We start from the raw sequence: 15,841 nt of genomic DNA on the forward strand, positions 1-15,841 counted from the left end.
ACGTGATGTGATCCGTCATCAGCCGTTCCTGTGCCCTCATTGTCTGACAACCCAGGACAACCTGCAGCCCCAATACGCAATACACAGACTGGGGTAACTTTAGTCCCGTGTTTGCAGGAAAGAAGAGGTCTGAGCAGTCCTGCAATAGTAACAGATAACCACCCCCTTGAGAAACTCCCTCCAATCCACATCTCTGAACACACTCCTGGATTTACCAAAGATGGTTACAGCTGAAAGCAGAAAAAAAAACTTGGACTGTAAAAATGCAACAAATAAATAATTGGAGCACTGATTACATTTTTGAAAATCTCATATTGCTCTATACTCACAAAGAAAAATATTCTTCACAAAAATACATTCAATACAGCAATTTATGCTGCACAAATAATACATTAATTTAATAACAAAAAAAAATCATAAATATAGTACAAAAATGTTCATCATATATATATATATATATATATATATATATATGATGAACATTTTTTTACTATATTTATGATTTTTTTTGTTATTAAATTAATATTAAATTAATAACACACATATATATACACATATGTGTGTGTATATATATATATATATATATATATATATATATATATATATATATATGATGAACATAGTGTACATCTGAAAAACTAAAGTAATGAGCAACAATAGGTGGTCTAAATGGGGCATAGCTTTGAAGGGTGTCTCTTTGTTAGAGGTGTGAAGAGCTAGACGAGGAGGGGGGAGGGAGGGGGCCACTGAATATAAACCCTGAGAGACTCAAGAGTCAGTCATTCATCAGGAGAGCGACACTGGCATCACTTCATCAAGCATGGCTCTGCTCATCCAGCTGTTCATTTGCGCCACAGTGATCTCACTCAATGAGGGATTCGACCATGAGGATATGAAGCAGGCCATGCTCCAAAAACTTGGACTAACTGATCTCCCCAGGATTCAGAAGAGAGATTTGGAAAATCTAGTCATCCCAGCTCATATCAAGAACAAATACCTGTCCATGCTGAAACTCCATCACAAGCGCAGGAGGAGATCTCTGCCAAGCCTGGCGGGAATTCTTAGAGGCATCCATGGGAATGCAGGTGGGTTATTTTTACTAAATGAAATTGAAAAAGTTTTTAAATGTGTGCATTGTATCTATATGTTAATATTAGTAAGTGTATTTGGTAACAAAAATTTGCAATAATAAATACTACAAATTACTGGACCTTGCACTAATTACATTTAAAATTTGTTGCATAATAAATGAATGCTAAATATTCTTTGTCATGTATGCTTTCGAAATGATAAATAAATAAAAATGCAATTAAAAATTGCTGTGAAAATCTTATATTAACTATTGCAACTAATTACTGTGAAAGTATTAATTGAGTTCATATTAACTGTTGCAACTAATTAACTTTGTGGCCAAATTCTACCATTAAAATCTCTTTCAATTAATTGCTTACTTTATGTCTTAAAATGTTGTCTAGGTTACAATTTATATCATTACAGCAATTTTTTGACTACTATGGATTTAGTTACTAATTAAGAATATCAAGTTAAAATGATTATGCTGAATACCAAAAAAGCATGCCATAACATTAAGATGATACATTTTTACAGTGCATCTCCCATAAACTATAATCTAATGTGTTCTCGGTTTCTGTCAGATATTAAAGGAGAAATCAAGTACTCCGACACAACCCGTCAGCGTCTTGTGTTCGACATGGAGTCCCGACTGCAAGAAAACACTGAGGTCACAATGGCCGAACTGAAACTTTTCCAGACAGCTGCACAGAATCCATCCAAACCTGAGCGAAGGCACCACAGACCCATTAACAATGCCAGAGTGAGCATCTACTGGGTGGAGGTGCTGGCAAACGGCTCCAACAGAACATCACTCATTGACTCAAGGTACATCAGATGCCCACATATAATAAAAACATGAATAAATGCACAAATAATAACAGTATTTAATTTTATAATGCATGAATGGGAACTTATGTGTCCATATTCACTATTTTAATAGACTGGTTCCTATCCATGAGTCTGGCTGGAGGAGCTTTGACGTGACTCAGGCCATTCATTATTGGTCTAAAGCCCAGAAGAAAGCACCTCTGCATCTGGAGGTGTGGACTGAAGGAGAGAGACCTGGTAGCTATGCGGCTGAGATGGCCAAAAGAGTGCGCTTTGCCACACAGGACCCGAAAGAAAACACCCTGGAAAAGGATGTGGGTGCACCTGAGCTTGTGTTTTACACTTTAAACCTGGATGAATATGGGTGAGTATTGTTATTAAGCTGCAGCTTCTTTAGTTTACATGACTTGCATTGAACTTTATACCTGTCAATCATATATTCCTCAACTAAAATCCTTTATTTCCATGTCAACAGATCACAGGGGAACTGTAACTCCAGCCCAAACAGCAGCAAGTGTTGCCGGGAGGAGCATTTCATTAATTTCCGCGAGCTGACCTGGACTCAGTACTGGATCATCGAGCCGGCCGGGTACCAGGCCTTCAGATGTGCAGGAGGATGCAAGCAGCCCAAACACAGTTACTATGGATACGGACAGAGGACCTGTGCGGTGATGGAGAGCGCACCGCTGCCCATGATGTACCTGGTGAAGAAGGGAGATTACACTGAAATCGAGGTGGCAGAGTTCCCCAATATGATTGTTGAGAAGTGTGGCTGCTCCATGGACAAAATCCCTCCAGTCTGAGACTGATGTTTGCTCACAAATGAGAAGTGATGTTATGATTTAAATGATATGTCTCATAGTTATTGACATTCACATTTTACAGTTCCCCACTGAGCACTTGAAAATCTAATTATTTATGAATTATTCATTTATGTATTATAGGCATTTGAAATCGCCTGTTGTTTGATGTGTTTTCTGAACAAATAAAATAAGTAATTTTATGTTTATGAGTCATGTTTTCATTTTTTATTAAAAAATGAATCGTATGAGTTATATTTTTTTGTTTCAGTATTATACGCTTATATAAACTACATTGAACATTGAACGAGAAGCGGGTGACAGAGACCTCTGGTAGTGAGATAAATGTACTGCACTGGATTCACACACATTTGAACTATACAAACCGTCCCCACGCCGTCACTAATATTGATACTTGAAATACAACATGTACCACAAACAGCGGTATTTCCCTCTTTTAAATGAATCAGGGAATCACTGGAATGCTCTTAACACAAATGTTGCCTTTTATTTAATTAGATTTTCTCTATAAAAAATATTACATTTTCACTCACTGAATACCTCCTGTTCTCAGAACATCAGCTCATACATTTCTTCATACATTGAGTAACATGATAAAATAACAACCCATAATATTTTTGAGCTCAAGGTCTAAGCTGATCATTGAATGCATTGAGTCCACTGCCACTTTTAATCAATTTAATTAATTAATGCAGAGTAAAATAAAATATTGATTGCTTAAAAAAATAAATAACAATCTTAGTGACCCCAGACTTTTGAACAGTAGTACAGTAGTATACAAAACTTAAAAAAAGAAGAAACATATCCTGAAAGAAAAAGAAAGACACACTTATACATTTCATTACTCCAGAAAAACGCTGTTCCTTATTAAAATATTGATTGCTTAAAAAAATAAATAACAATCTTAGTGACCCCAGACTTTTGAACAGTAGTACAGTAGTATACAAAACTTAAAAAGAAGAAGAAACATATACTGAAAGAAAAAGAAAGACACACTTATGCATTTCAAACATTACTCCAGAAAAACGCTGTAACAGACAAACCACACTTAATCAACAGATTAATAGGTTTACAACTTGATACATACATTTACCTCATTAATTTGTTAATTAATGATGATTACAGTAGCCATTCAACTTTACATGTCCCTGACAGGCTTGAAAATTCCACATAGGACATTCACTAAAATGTACAGTAGATGCAGGGCAGTGAAATAAAATAAAAAAACATGCATACCTGAGACATGTTTTTAAAAGTTGGACATCTTTTTACTTGAATAAATTACATTCTCAGAATGCCACTCATGCACAAGAGACAGCTAATGACGTGAGTGAAAATGTTGATGACGTCCGTCTAGTGCATGATGCTTTCTTTCACTTTCACTCTTGTTTCTTAAAGGGTTATTTTTAATCTAACACAGAGAAACTGAGCTGGCAAAATAAACCCCAAATCCAGCATAGAGGGGTTCAGTGAATATAGTGTTGAATGTGTGTATGTGTGTGAGTGTGTGTGTGTCAGAGATGCTGTAGAAGGACAGACAGCCGGCCGACCAGTTCAGATACATTCCTACTCTGTTGGAGAATGAAGAGGCAGATAAGATTGTTCTTTTATTATTGTATTTGATAGTGAAACTATTTTTTAAACAGATCAGACTCCAGGACTTTTTATTGTATCCAAAACTACAGTCCTCACTCAATCCTTTCCTGTTGATTCCTTTATATGTCACCGATATATTAACCCCCTCTCCGCTCCATTCAGCCTCCCAGTAACAGCGTCCAGTCAGACTCTCTCTACACAGAACCTGATGAAACTCATCAAATCTCTCTGGATGATCAGGATACTGCTGCTTATCTATCACAAGTTTCACCTTTCTGTTCCTTTCAGACAGAATGAGATGTGTGTTTGCTGTGTTTGGATCCAGTGTGAGATCACATACATCTGAACACAAGAAGAAATACATTATTAAAAAACAAAGAAATAATGATTAAAATCTGTGTTTTAATTTGACTTATATTGCTTCTCACTTATCTATCAACTGTAATGTAAACAATCTAATTAATCAAATGTACAAATTACTTTCTGTGAAGGTTTGTTGTAGAGTTAGGGTGTAGAAAATATAAATCATTCACTATTAAAAAGTGTAGAAACTTACATTTCTGTATTCCTGTTCTAATCCTGAAATCTCCTGCATGATCCACACTATAAAAATACATTTTATATGATAATGACATAAATAAAGAGAAGACCATTCAAATCCACACACATTAAAGTACTTATTACTAATTATTATTATACAATCAGTCATAATTTTTAGTTTTTAAATTGAAAATAGGTTTAAGACTGTAAGGGAGATAAATCCAACTCTGTATGTATCTAACTAAGACTATTTGTCTAAAATATATGTTTTATTATGGTTGCATCATAATACGAACCCTTTTCTTAATCTTTCTGTCAAAAATCTATCAACTGTAACGGTTTTTAACAGCTTGCACATGTACTTTACAGCACACTCATGAACAAACACATGTGATGATTGTTAGTGTTGAACATACTTGAGTTTTTTCAGTCTGTAGTTTGGATCAGAGAGCAGCTTGACTAATGATTGTCCTGGGTGATTGTAGCTCAGATCCAACTCTCTCAGGTGTGAGGGGTTTGAACTCAGAGCTGAAGCCAGAAAACCACAGCCTTCCTCTGTCACCATACAGCCAGATAATCTACACACAAGCACTCAATATTACTTCATCTGAGACTGGAGATCATCTAAAACTGATACAGACACAGGAGTCTTCAGATTCCTGTAATTTTGCTTTAAATCAAATTATTAATTCATTCAATTTGGCATTTTTATCCACAGATCACTGATTACAAGTTTAGATCAGATGAAGTAACTGTGGGTTTAGTGTTTAACTCAATGTTGATGAAGCAGATGATCTCCATTCCCCACAACAAACATTTAATTAATCAAAGGAAAACAGGCTAGAGCAAATACAAACATATTACAACCATCCAGGAGATCAGGACCAGATCAGAGGGCATATTTAATTTCATAACTAAGTGAAGTTTGATCTGTTTTATTACTTCAGTATGTTGAGTTGACAGTGTGAACTCTTCAGTCCATCAGAGAGCAGCTTCACTCCTGAATCCTGCAGGTCATTGTTACTCAGGTCTAGCTCTATCAGTGAGACTGATGATTGTAGACATGAAGACAAACTTTCACAGCACTGATCAGTGAGATTACAGTCAGCAAATCTGCAATGCAAGAGGAAATATGGCTCAATACAGAAGATATGATTGAATAAATTACTGTTGTCTGTGTTGATATATTACACATTGATCAAATTAATAATGAGTAACATTTGAATTACTATAATCTCAAAAAGGTTTACATAAGTGTGGTCAGTCGGGTTTAAATATTCTAAATGTAGATGTGTTATAGTCTAAAGATTGTGCTGTTGCAAACATTTGGAAAGAGTGTCTTAAATTTATTATTAACAAGATTCCTGATCATTTCACATTTACTTTAATAGCCTGAGTAGCCAAAAACAGTCTGTTTAATAGTAGCAATCAGTGAGATGGAATGTATCATGATAAAGTAATTCTTTGAATATAAATTGACACTCTCAACTGCAGTACCTGTCTAGATAGAGCTGAGTGATATGGCCCAAAAATTATCACAATAAAATCAATAATTCATGAAGTTTAAAGTCAGATTTTTGCTTCTAAGTGAAAGTTGTAGAAACCAGACCATTAATTGTGGTTTTAAACTAACCTACTCCTTAAATTAAGAACATGACAAATTGTTTTTTAATTCTTTACAATTTTCAAGCCATTTTTGGACAAAATAAATATCTTAACAGAAAAATGTATTTCTTCCTTAGTTTCTGCATGTTCTAAGGAGTGATATTGTTTCAAATCAATACAATTTTAAAATAATAATATTGCAGTGCATTACATTTTTTGTCACTTAGAAATGCACATTTGACAGTAGATTGAGTTACACTTACATTGCATTTAATCATTTAGCAGATGCTTTTATCAAAAGTGACTTACAACGTCCTCTTTTGGGAGCTAAAAAATGCATCCAACCGGGATTTTTAAATCGGCCAAAATATCTGGGATGCGGCTTTTGCTTTGTACAGTCACCATTCATTGTGCATTTTTGTATTAGAGCCTTTCACAGGACTGTTTTCATTAATCCTGCTCCTGATGAATTTCTTTGCAATAGGCATTCCCGCAACTTAATGTTCTAGTGCAGGACAATTTCGAAGCACTGCTATGTGAAGCTTCAAAACTTTTATGAATCATTTCGGAACAGTTGTTTGGCATGCCTTTCAATCTGCCAAAGTCACATGATTTCAGTAAATGGGGCTTCATTACATTATAACCTAACCCAACCACCAACCATTCAGACCTATTGATTACCACTGATAAAGCGCTAATTGATGGATTTTAACATTCACGTTGTTAATATAAACGATGCATTAAGAAGTTTACTGACCTAATAAAATGTCACCGGGCCCACTCATTGTTGCCCATGCCAAATGACTGTCAACATGGTCACTATCTTCTCTAATATATTAGAAGCTGTTGCTCCAATCAAATTGAAAAAGGTTAGAGAAAAACATACTGTGCCATGGTATAACACTAATACCCAATCTCTCAAGAAAGAAACTCATAGTCTTGAGTGCAAATGGAGAAAAACTATCTTGGAAGTTTTTAGAATTGCGTGGAAAAACAGTATGTTCAGCTATAGACAGGCTCTAAAAAATGCCAAGGCCAAACATATTCACAAACACATTGAGAATAACCAAAATAATCCAAGTTTTTTTTTTTAGCACAGTGGCTAGATTAACAAATAACCAGATGCATAAAAATTTATATGTGCCTGTATATCAGATGTGTGAAGGTCTTAAAGTGACAGTATGCCTATTAAACATGCAGCCTACTGTCATAACAGTCAAGGGATAGATCACCCTGAAATATAATTTCTATCATTATTTACTGTCACGTTATCCCAAACCTGTATTAATTTATTTCTTGTGCTGAACACAAAAGAAGATATTTAGAAGAATGTGGGTAACCAAACAGTTGAGGGTCCATATTGAATTTGATGGTAGCAAAAAATAAATAAAATACTATGGAAGTCACTGTGGACCAGCAAGTGTTTGGTTATCCATGTTCTTCAAAATAGCATTTATGTTCATTATTTTTTAAAACCGCTTTTGAGCATGAGCATATATGCAGCATGAACCAATCAGCTTGTTTTTTGCAACTTGTATACCCTTTTTAACTTTCAATATCTTATTATGTAATGTTCTATTGTGTTTTTAATGTTGTTGTAATGTTGTTGGTGTTGATTTTGCACTGTAATCTTTTTCTTTTTTATTATAAGGAACTGAACTGAACTGAACTGAGTTACTTTAACAACCCGTCAGCCTTTGGCATCTAGAGTTTCATGACTGAACTATGTATTTAAAACCACAGATAAAACCACAGAAATAGCACCTCAATACCATGGCAAAAATGTAACTATATGGTTTCTAGGTATTTGTATGAAAAACAGTAGACCTAGTCTAAATAAATTTAGTAAAAATAACTCTATAGCTTAATCATAAAAAGAAATACTGTAATTTTATTCCATTACTCCATTTGTATATTTAATACATGCCTACATTACAATAACATTTTATATAAATATCCCACAACTTTGCCTCAGTACCAAGGTGCAGTAAGAGTTACTAAAGAAAATCCATGAAAAATGATGCCGATTAGTAGATCGAAAAGCCTTCTGCATGTATTGTTGCGCACATTGTTACTCCTGCTAGTCAGTGCTCTTGTTATAGCTTTATTGAGGAAAATTATATGGCGATAATTATCATTATAATTTGATCGCCCAGCACTATGTCTAGATTATTATAACGGTGTACTTTTCTTGGATATCTAATCTAAATCGAATACAAAATAAAAGTAAAGGAGGGCTTTAGGAAAAAAATGGCACATCTCCAATCACATCCATTAAAACTCACAGCGCTTTTCTGCAGTTCACCACAGCTGGTATCAGTCTCCTTCTACCCTCATCTGATGTGTTATATTTCTTTAGATCAAACTCATCCAGCACCTTCTCTGATATCTGCAGCATGTAGGCGATTGTTGAGCAGTGACCAGGAGAAAGATGATTCACTGAGTGATTCTCTGATTTTACAAACTTCTGAATCTCTCTGTACAGAGTCTGATCCTTCATTTCCAGCAGACAGAGGAACAGATTGATGCATCTGTCAGCTGAGAGATGTTCATCGGCCTTGACTATGTCTTTAATGTTCTGAGTGATTTTTCTTATGGTCTTTAAGCTGTTCACTGTGCGCGTCAGTAGATCCTGTAAGAGTCTCTGATTGGACTCCAGTAAGACGCCCAGCAGAAACCGCAGAAAGATCCAGGTGTCCATTTTCACTCTCTACGGATTTATCAACTGCTGCTTTTAGAAGCTCATACAGAGAGAATTTCCAACTGTAACGCTGATATTTTTCATTCAGAAACAACTTCAGTAATTTATTATTCTTGACTACATGTGTATAAAATGCAAAGAAAGCAGCTAGAAACTCCTGAAAGGTCAGGTGTATGAAGCAGTAGACTTTTCTCTGATGAATCACAGATTCCTCCTTAAAGATCTCAGTGCAAATCCCAGAATACACTGAGGCCTCAGTGACATCTATGCCGCTCTCAATCAGGTCCTCCTCATAGAACATCACATTGCCCTTCATCAGCTGTTTGAAAGCCAGTTCAGCAAGTTTCACAATCACATCTCTATTAGACTTCAGGAGTTTCTCTGGATCTCTCTCATCATACTTCTGACTCTTCATGTTGATCTGAGTCAGCAGGAAGTGGATGTACATTTCAGTCAGAGTTTGAGGGATTTCTGCACTGTTATCTTGTTTCAGGAGGTTTTGAATGACAGTGGATGAAATCCAGCAGAAGACGGGGATGTGACACATGATGTGGAGGCTTCTTGATCTTCTAATGTGTGAGATGATTTTGCTGGCTTGATGCTCATCATTGATTCTCTTCCTGAAATATTCCTCCTTCTGAGTCTCATTGAATCCCTGAATTTCTGTCACACGGTTGATGTATTTTGAGGGGATCTGATTGGCTGCTGCTGGTCTGGAGGTGATCCAGATGAGAGCAGAGGGAAGCAGCTCTCCTCTGATGAGGTTTGACATCAACACACCCACTGAGGAAGACTCATTCACATCACAAACTTTCTGTCTATCTGAAAACATCAGTGTCATTCTGCTTTCATCCAGACCATCAAAGATGAACACAACTTTACATTTATCATAAATCTCTGAGTCTAGATCTTGAAGTTCAGGATGAAAGTCCAGCAGAAGTCTATGAAGACTGTACTGATGATCTTTAATCAAGTTCAGCTCTCGAAATGGAAGAACAAACATGAAATCTACATCCTGATTAGCTTTTCCCTCGGCCCAGTCCAGAATGAACTTCTGCACAGAGACGTTTTTCCAATTCCAGCGATGCCTTTAGTAAGAGCAGTCTTGATTTTGTCTTTCTCTTCACGTCCTGGTTCATGTAAGGGTTTAAAGATGTCATTGCAGTATATTGCAGTGTCTTGTGTTCTGGGTGTTTTCTCCATCTGTAAAACCTCATGTTCTTCATTCACTCCTTCACTCTCTCCCTCTATAATGTAGAGTTGTGTGTAGATCCTGGTCAGGAGGGTTTGATTCTCTTCTAGTTTGATTCCCTCAAATAATCTCTCATACTTGTTCTTCATGCTGGTTTTGTGTTTGTCTGTAACTCTCTGTCTCATGATCTGACTGTCAGAGTTAGTGCAGGTCAGAGGAGGCGTCACTGATCTGATCACATCATCTCTCTTCACTCTGCAGAAACCGTGAGACGAATAGGAAAAACTGTGAAAACCCATTAAAATTGAGAGAAAATCATTCAAATGTTCGAGCTCATGTTCACACACTTATGATACTTAATCATTCAAGGATCAGTTCAGAAAATAACAAAGCATATTTTAGATAATAAATCACAAAGAAACCTTACATAACCTTTTTTTCTCATTGAACAACTGTAGAAATGTTTACTGTAACAGCAGTTAATTCACTTTTATACTCACTCAGGGTCAGAGGTCACTGCTACATCACTGACATTAAGGGGGATTTCCATTGAAACATCACTCTTCACAGACACACAGCTGGGTTCTGGAGATGCTGTACTGCGTGTGTGGACATCCCTCTCCTCCTCTCTCTTCTGATGGAGACTCATTTTACACGTAATGCTTTATAACATCAGTAAAAAAAAAAAAAACAGAAGAAATAATCAAAGTTTTTAGCTATTTACAAAAATGTCACACAATACTTTTCTCTGTTGTATTAAACTCACAAACATAAATGTAAAGAAAAGGTAATTTAAATCATAATTTCTTGATAGATCTTGAAACCTCCTGGTCCTAATCTCATTGTGTGGTCTGACTGAGTTCAGGTTTAATGCAAAAACTCCTGTTATAATCAATGCAGCTGTTTATACTGCACAATGAATCTCTTGCTAACATTGGTTTCACACTTTGCTTATCATAATGACAGCATTCACAAGAATACAGAACTCCGATTTGTTGCATTCATTTGCCTTTGACACAACAGAAGTAGTTCTAAATGAAATGCTGTAATCAACACCTGTCATGATTAGTTAATCACAGCTATTTTTCTTTTAATTTTCAAGACTTCATCTGTCTCATCCGTAATGAACTGAACACAAACTTTTTAAATGCATTCTGTTAGTCTCTAGTCTCTGCTCTAAACTCATTAAGATTATTCACTTACAGATCTTCTATATTCGAATGCTGTAGGCCTAATATATTAATTGCTAGAACTGTTTATATTATACCTTACATAGAAAGAGAAACTGAACAACAGTGTTAGCCACCCATTTGACGCTTTAATCTGATATCAGATTAAAGACATTTTACAGACATTTGACACAGGTGGAAGCAAGTCACAGATAATTATTAGCCATCTTCTATATTTATAAAAACCACAACATTGCATAGCTTTTCTCTCCTTCTCTCTTCCTTTTTTTCACTTCTGAATTGGACTTTGTGATGAAGAAAGATGTGGCTGTTGCATCTATATGCAACCCTTTCACTCCAATAGTTAAATTATATTTACACTCACTCAGGGTCAGAGGTCACTGCTTCATCACTGACATTAAGGGGGATTTCCATTGAAACATCACTCTTCACAGACACACAGCTGGGTTCTGGAGATGCTGTACTGTGTGTGTGGACATCCTCCTCGTCCTCTCTCTTCTGATGGAGACTCATTTTACACGTAATGCTTTATAAAATTAGTTAAAAAAACAGAAGAAATAATCAAAGTTTTTAGCTATTTACAAAAATGTCACACAATCCTTTTCTCTGTTGTATTAAACTCACAAACATAAATGTAAAGAAAAGGTAATTTAAATGATAATTTTTTGAGAGATCTTGAAACCTGTTGGTTCTAATCTCATTGTGTTGTCTGACTGAGTTCAGGTTTAATGCAAAAACTCCTGTTATAATCAATGCAGCTGTTTATACTGCACAATGAATCTCTTGTTAACATTGGTTACACACTTTGCTTGTCATAGTGACAGCATTCACAAGAATACAGAACCCCAATCTGTTGCATTCATGTGCCTTTGAGACAACAGAAGTAGTTCTAAATGAAATGCTGTAATCAACACCTGTCATGATTAGTTAATCACAGCTATTTTTATTTTTTATTTTCAAGACTCCATCTGTCTCATCCGTAATGAACGGAACACAAACTTTTTCAATGGATTCTGTAAAAGTCTAGTCTCTGCTCTAAACTCATTAATATTATTCACTTACAGATCTTCTATATTCGAATGCTGTAATATATTAATTTCTATAACTGTTTATATTATACCTTACATAGAAAGAGAGAAACTGAACAACAATGTTAGCCACCTATTTGACGCTTTAATCTGATATCTGATAGACATTTGTAGGTGGACTTTTTGATGAAGAAATAAAATAAGCAATTTATTGCAGCAAGCATAAAGACTTTCTCACATGTTAAGAACACGCTGCAGAGGGTATCAATGCACATTCCCAGCAGTCCTGTATAAACTATTGCACGCAAAGTTTTTATTTATTTATTTTATTATCGTGAGATGGCGGAGCACAAGGAAACAAATGCATTCTGAAGCTGCTCAATAGGCGATCTTGCTCGTCTCTTGTCTGCTCAATCCTGGTGATGTCAGTGCCCTGGCAAATGCCACCCTAAAAGAAAGCCTTGCCACCCCTGCTGCCACCCCAGTTGGCAGCAACGAATTAAAGGTTATGGCCAATTTGAAAATTTGATGAACAACTAAAACCAGCCAAACAGCTTAGGCTGGTTAAAAGGAAAGTGAAACATTTTCAGCAGACTCCAGTATGTGAAAGGAAACATAAAATCAGGAGAGAAAAGCTGAGGTGGAAAATGTAAATCAGGTTGTAGGACCTGCCACTAGAGGGCGCACACTGCCCCGTGTTTAGAATGGGAATTTTTATGAAGTAGTTAGTAATCAGCTGGACAAAATATATAACACTAGCTTAGTGGTTTGTGGATATTTTACTGCAAATATGTTACAAATTGTACCTTTAATAAAATTAACTGGAGGGGGTCTGTTTACACTAGCTAGTGTTAATTCAACACCACAACTTTAAAGGGTACATAACATATACAGTTTCACCTAATCTCATGTTATTCTTGAGTACCTATAGAGTAGTACTGCATCCTTCATATATCCAAAAAGTGTTTAGTTTTATCATATTTTTAAAAGAAATATACATCTTTACGATTCTTTGCTGAAAAAGCCGAGCTCCCGGAGGCGTGCCGTGAGCGGAGCTATAATACTGATGTTTCGTGTTGTTTCCATTGACATATATTCACTTATTGGCTGAGTTCCAACAAAATATAGAAATCTGATGCGACTGTACTTATATGAATGGGGTCTTTTATCACAGGGACTGTGTTCTGTCGATGTAGCATACTTTGTCAGAATAGCATACTGGAAGTTGAATTTTATAGCAGAGTCTGTCAATTTAGCCTACTTTGTCTGTATTAAAAATACAGTTTATAAATAAAGGGGTATGCTGTTTACCGCTTGTAATCTTAGGTTTTAATAGCAAACGATCCAGCAACTTGGGCTTTGTAAAACATTCGTCACTCAAATGACCACACAAAGAAAGTGACATGACATACAGCCAAGTGGTGACCCACACTCAGAATTCGTGCTCTGCTTTTAACCCATCCAAATTGCACACACACACCGTGAACACACACCTGGAGCAGTGGGAAGCCATTTATGCTGTGGTGCCCGGGGAGCAGTTGGGGGTTCAGTGCCTTGCTCAAGGGCACCGCAGTCGTGGTATTGAGGGTGGAGAGAGAACTGTACATGCACTCCCCCCACCTACAATTCTCGCTGGCCCGAGACTCGAACTCACGACCCTTCGATTGCAAGTCCGACTCTCTAACCATTAGGCCACAACTTCCGCTTTATACACTTCGTGGCTGCCCTAGAAAAACAAACTGCATTCACTGTTCATGTAATGTTGGGTTCTTGGGGAAATGGTAAATGTTCCCTCACATCCAAAAATTCACTTATTTGGAGGCATTCTGGAACAAATCCTATGCAGCACTGACAATGATTTTGAAGCGCTTTGATGTGCGTGGTCTCGCTCTCCTCTGATCAATGTGTGCACGGGCATGCTTTTCCGGGAGAAATGCTTATATAAGGACTTCTGTTCTCGTCTACGTCATTATATCCACGATAAAAAAAAACAGCCGAAACTTGTGCCACGTTCCAGGCAACCCGTAACCCGTGTTTTTCCGACCTTAAACCCGTGAAAGTGCACTGGAACAGTAGTCAAACCCGTGACTTCTCACCCGTGAACTCGTACTAGATCGATGTACTCCGAGTTCCAAGTTCTGACGTCACACAGCACGCGAAACGCTTATACGTCACACAGCACGCGCACGCTTATGTAAAATTTTATAAATCTACAACTTTAGGACAATGTAACGTATAATCGTATAATAAAATTAATAATCTGGCTACAATTCCTTGCGCTCAGGAAGTTTGGCGTGACTTGACTGGAATGGTACAAAGTTGTTAGTCGTGGTTTGAAATCGTAACTTACGAGCTCAAAAACCTGCCTGGAATGCAGCATTGTACCAACCCAGAAGTCATATTTTCAGCACAAAAAATCTCAGTCTCATAATAATAATAAAAATCATAATTTCTTCTAAATTATTTTTTTAAAACCTAGGCCATGTTTAGCATCAGGATCCATCTCTTTAACACTGTAAACAACTCTGAATAAACTAAGCCCCATTGTACCTCCCCTTTAACACTTTACTCTAAAAGTACCCAACACTAGGATTTCAACACTGGAGATTTTGCTGTGTGGTCTCTCTTTTTTTTCCAAACACTTCACATTTACACCAATTACTGTAGGACTTTTTTCATTTATGGCTTTACTGAACTATCGATGCTGACATATTGTCACAGGATCATTTTTCTTTAGTTACTGTATTTCTGTGAGACTGCTAAAGCCAGACTAAAGTTTACAAAAAATAATCTAAAGCATTTTAAAATATTCTTTCATATAAATATAAGCATTTACACATGCAGATTCACACTTGATTGAGCCAAACCTACCTCTGACTCTGTCTCACGATGAAGATCATCAAACACAAACTCCATTCAGTTCATAAATCCATTTTACTTCTGCATTTCAGAATTAAATGGGTCGATTTACAAACTGATTTACATTTTCCACCTCAGCTTTTCTCTCCTGATTTTATGTTTCCTTTCACATACTGGAGTCTGCTGAAAATGTTTCACTTTCCTTTTAACCAGCCTAAGCTGTTTGGTTGGTTTTAGCTGTTCATCCATCCCGGCTAGTCATACCACAGTCTAAAAAAATGTCTTTAATGCTTCTCGAGTTACAGGCATTTATACATTTACACATTTTGGAGCTGTCACCAATGGCAATTTGCATAAGGATTGCCAAATATTTAACTATGTTAATCTATGCATTTAATATTTATTGT

At 36.4% G+C, this 15,841-nt stretch overlaps 1 protein-coding gene and 1 pseudogene across 1 annotated transcript; one reads left to right on the forward strand and one right to left on the reverse strand.

Moving 5' to 3' along the window:
- Window positions 1-800: 800 nt before the first annotated feature.
- On the forward strand, window positions 801-2,886 carry lft2 (lefty2). The gene is made up of 4 exons (XM_052581230.1): window positions 801-1,085; window positions 1,656-1,899; window positions 2,015-2,266; window positions 2,378-2,886. Exons 1-4 carry the CDS (start codon window positions 821-823, stop codon window positions 2,703-2,705), a joined length of 1,089 nt encoding a protein of 362 aa, XP_052437190.1. The 5' UTR covers window positions 801-820; the 3' UTR covers window positions 2,706-2,886.
- A 466-nt stretch (window positions 2,887-3,352) lies between these two features.
- Window positions 3,353-15,579, reverse strand: LOC127976643 (NACHT, LRR and PYD domains-containing protein 3-like; annotated as a pseudogene).
- Window positions 15,580-15,841: the final 262 nt, after the last annotated feature.

The sequence above is a fragment of the Carassius gibelio genome, chromosome B17, assembly GCF_023724105.1.
Source record: "Carassius gibelio isolate Cgi1373 ecotype wild population from Czech Republic chromosome B17, carGib1.2-hapl.c, whole genome shotgun sequence".
Classification (NCBI taxonomy): Eukaryota; Metazoa; Chordata; class Actinopteri; order Cypriniformes; family Cyprinidae; genus Carassius; species Carassius gibelio.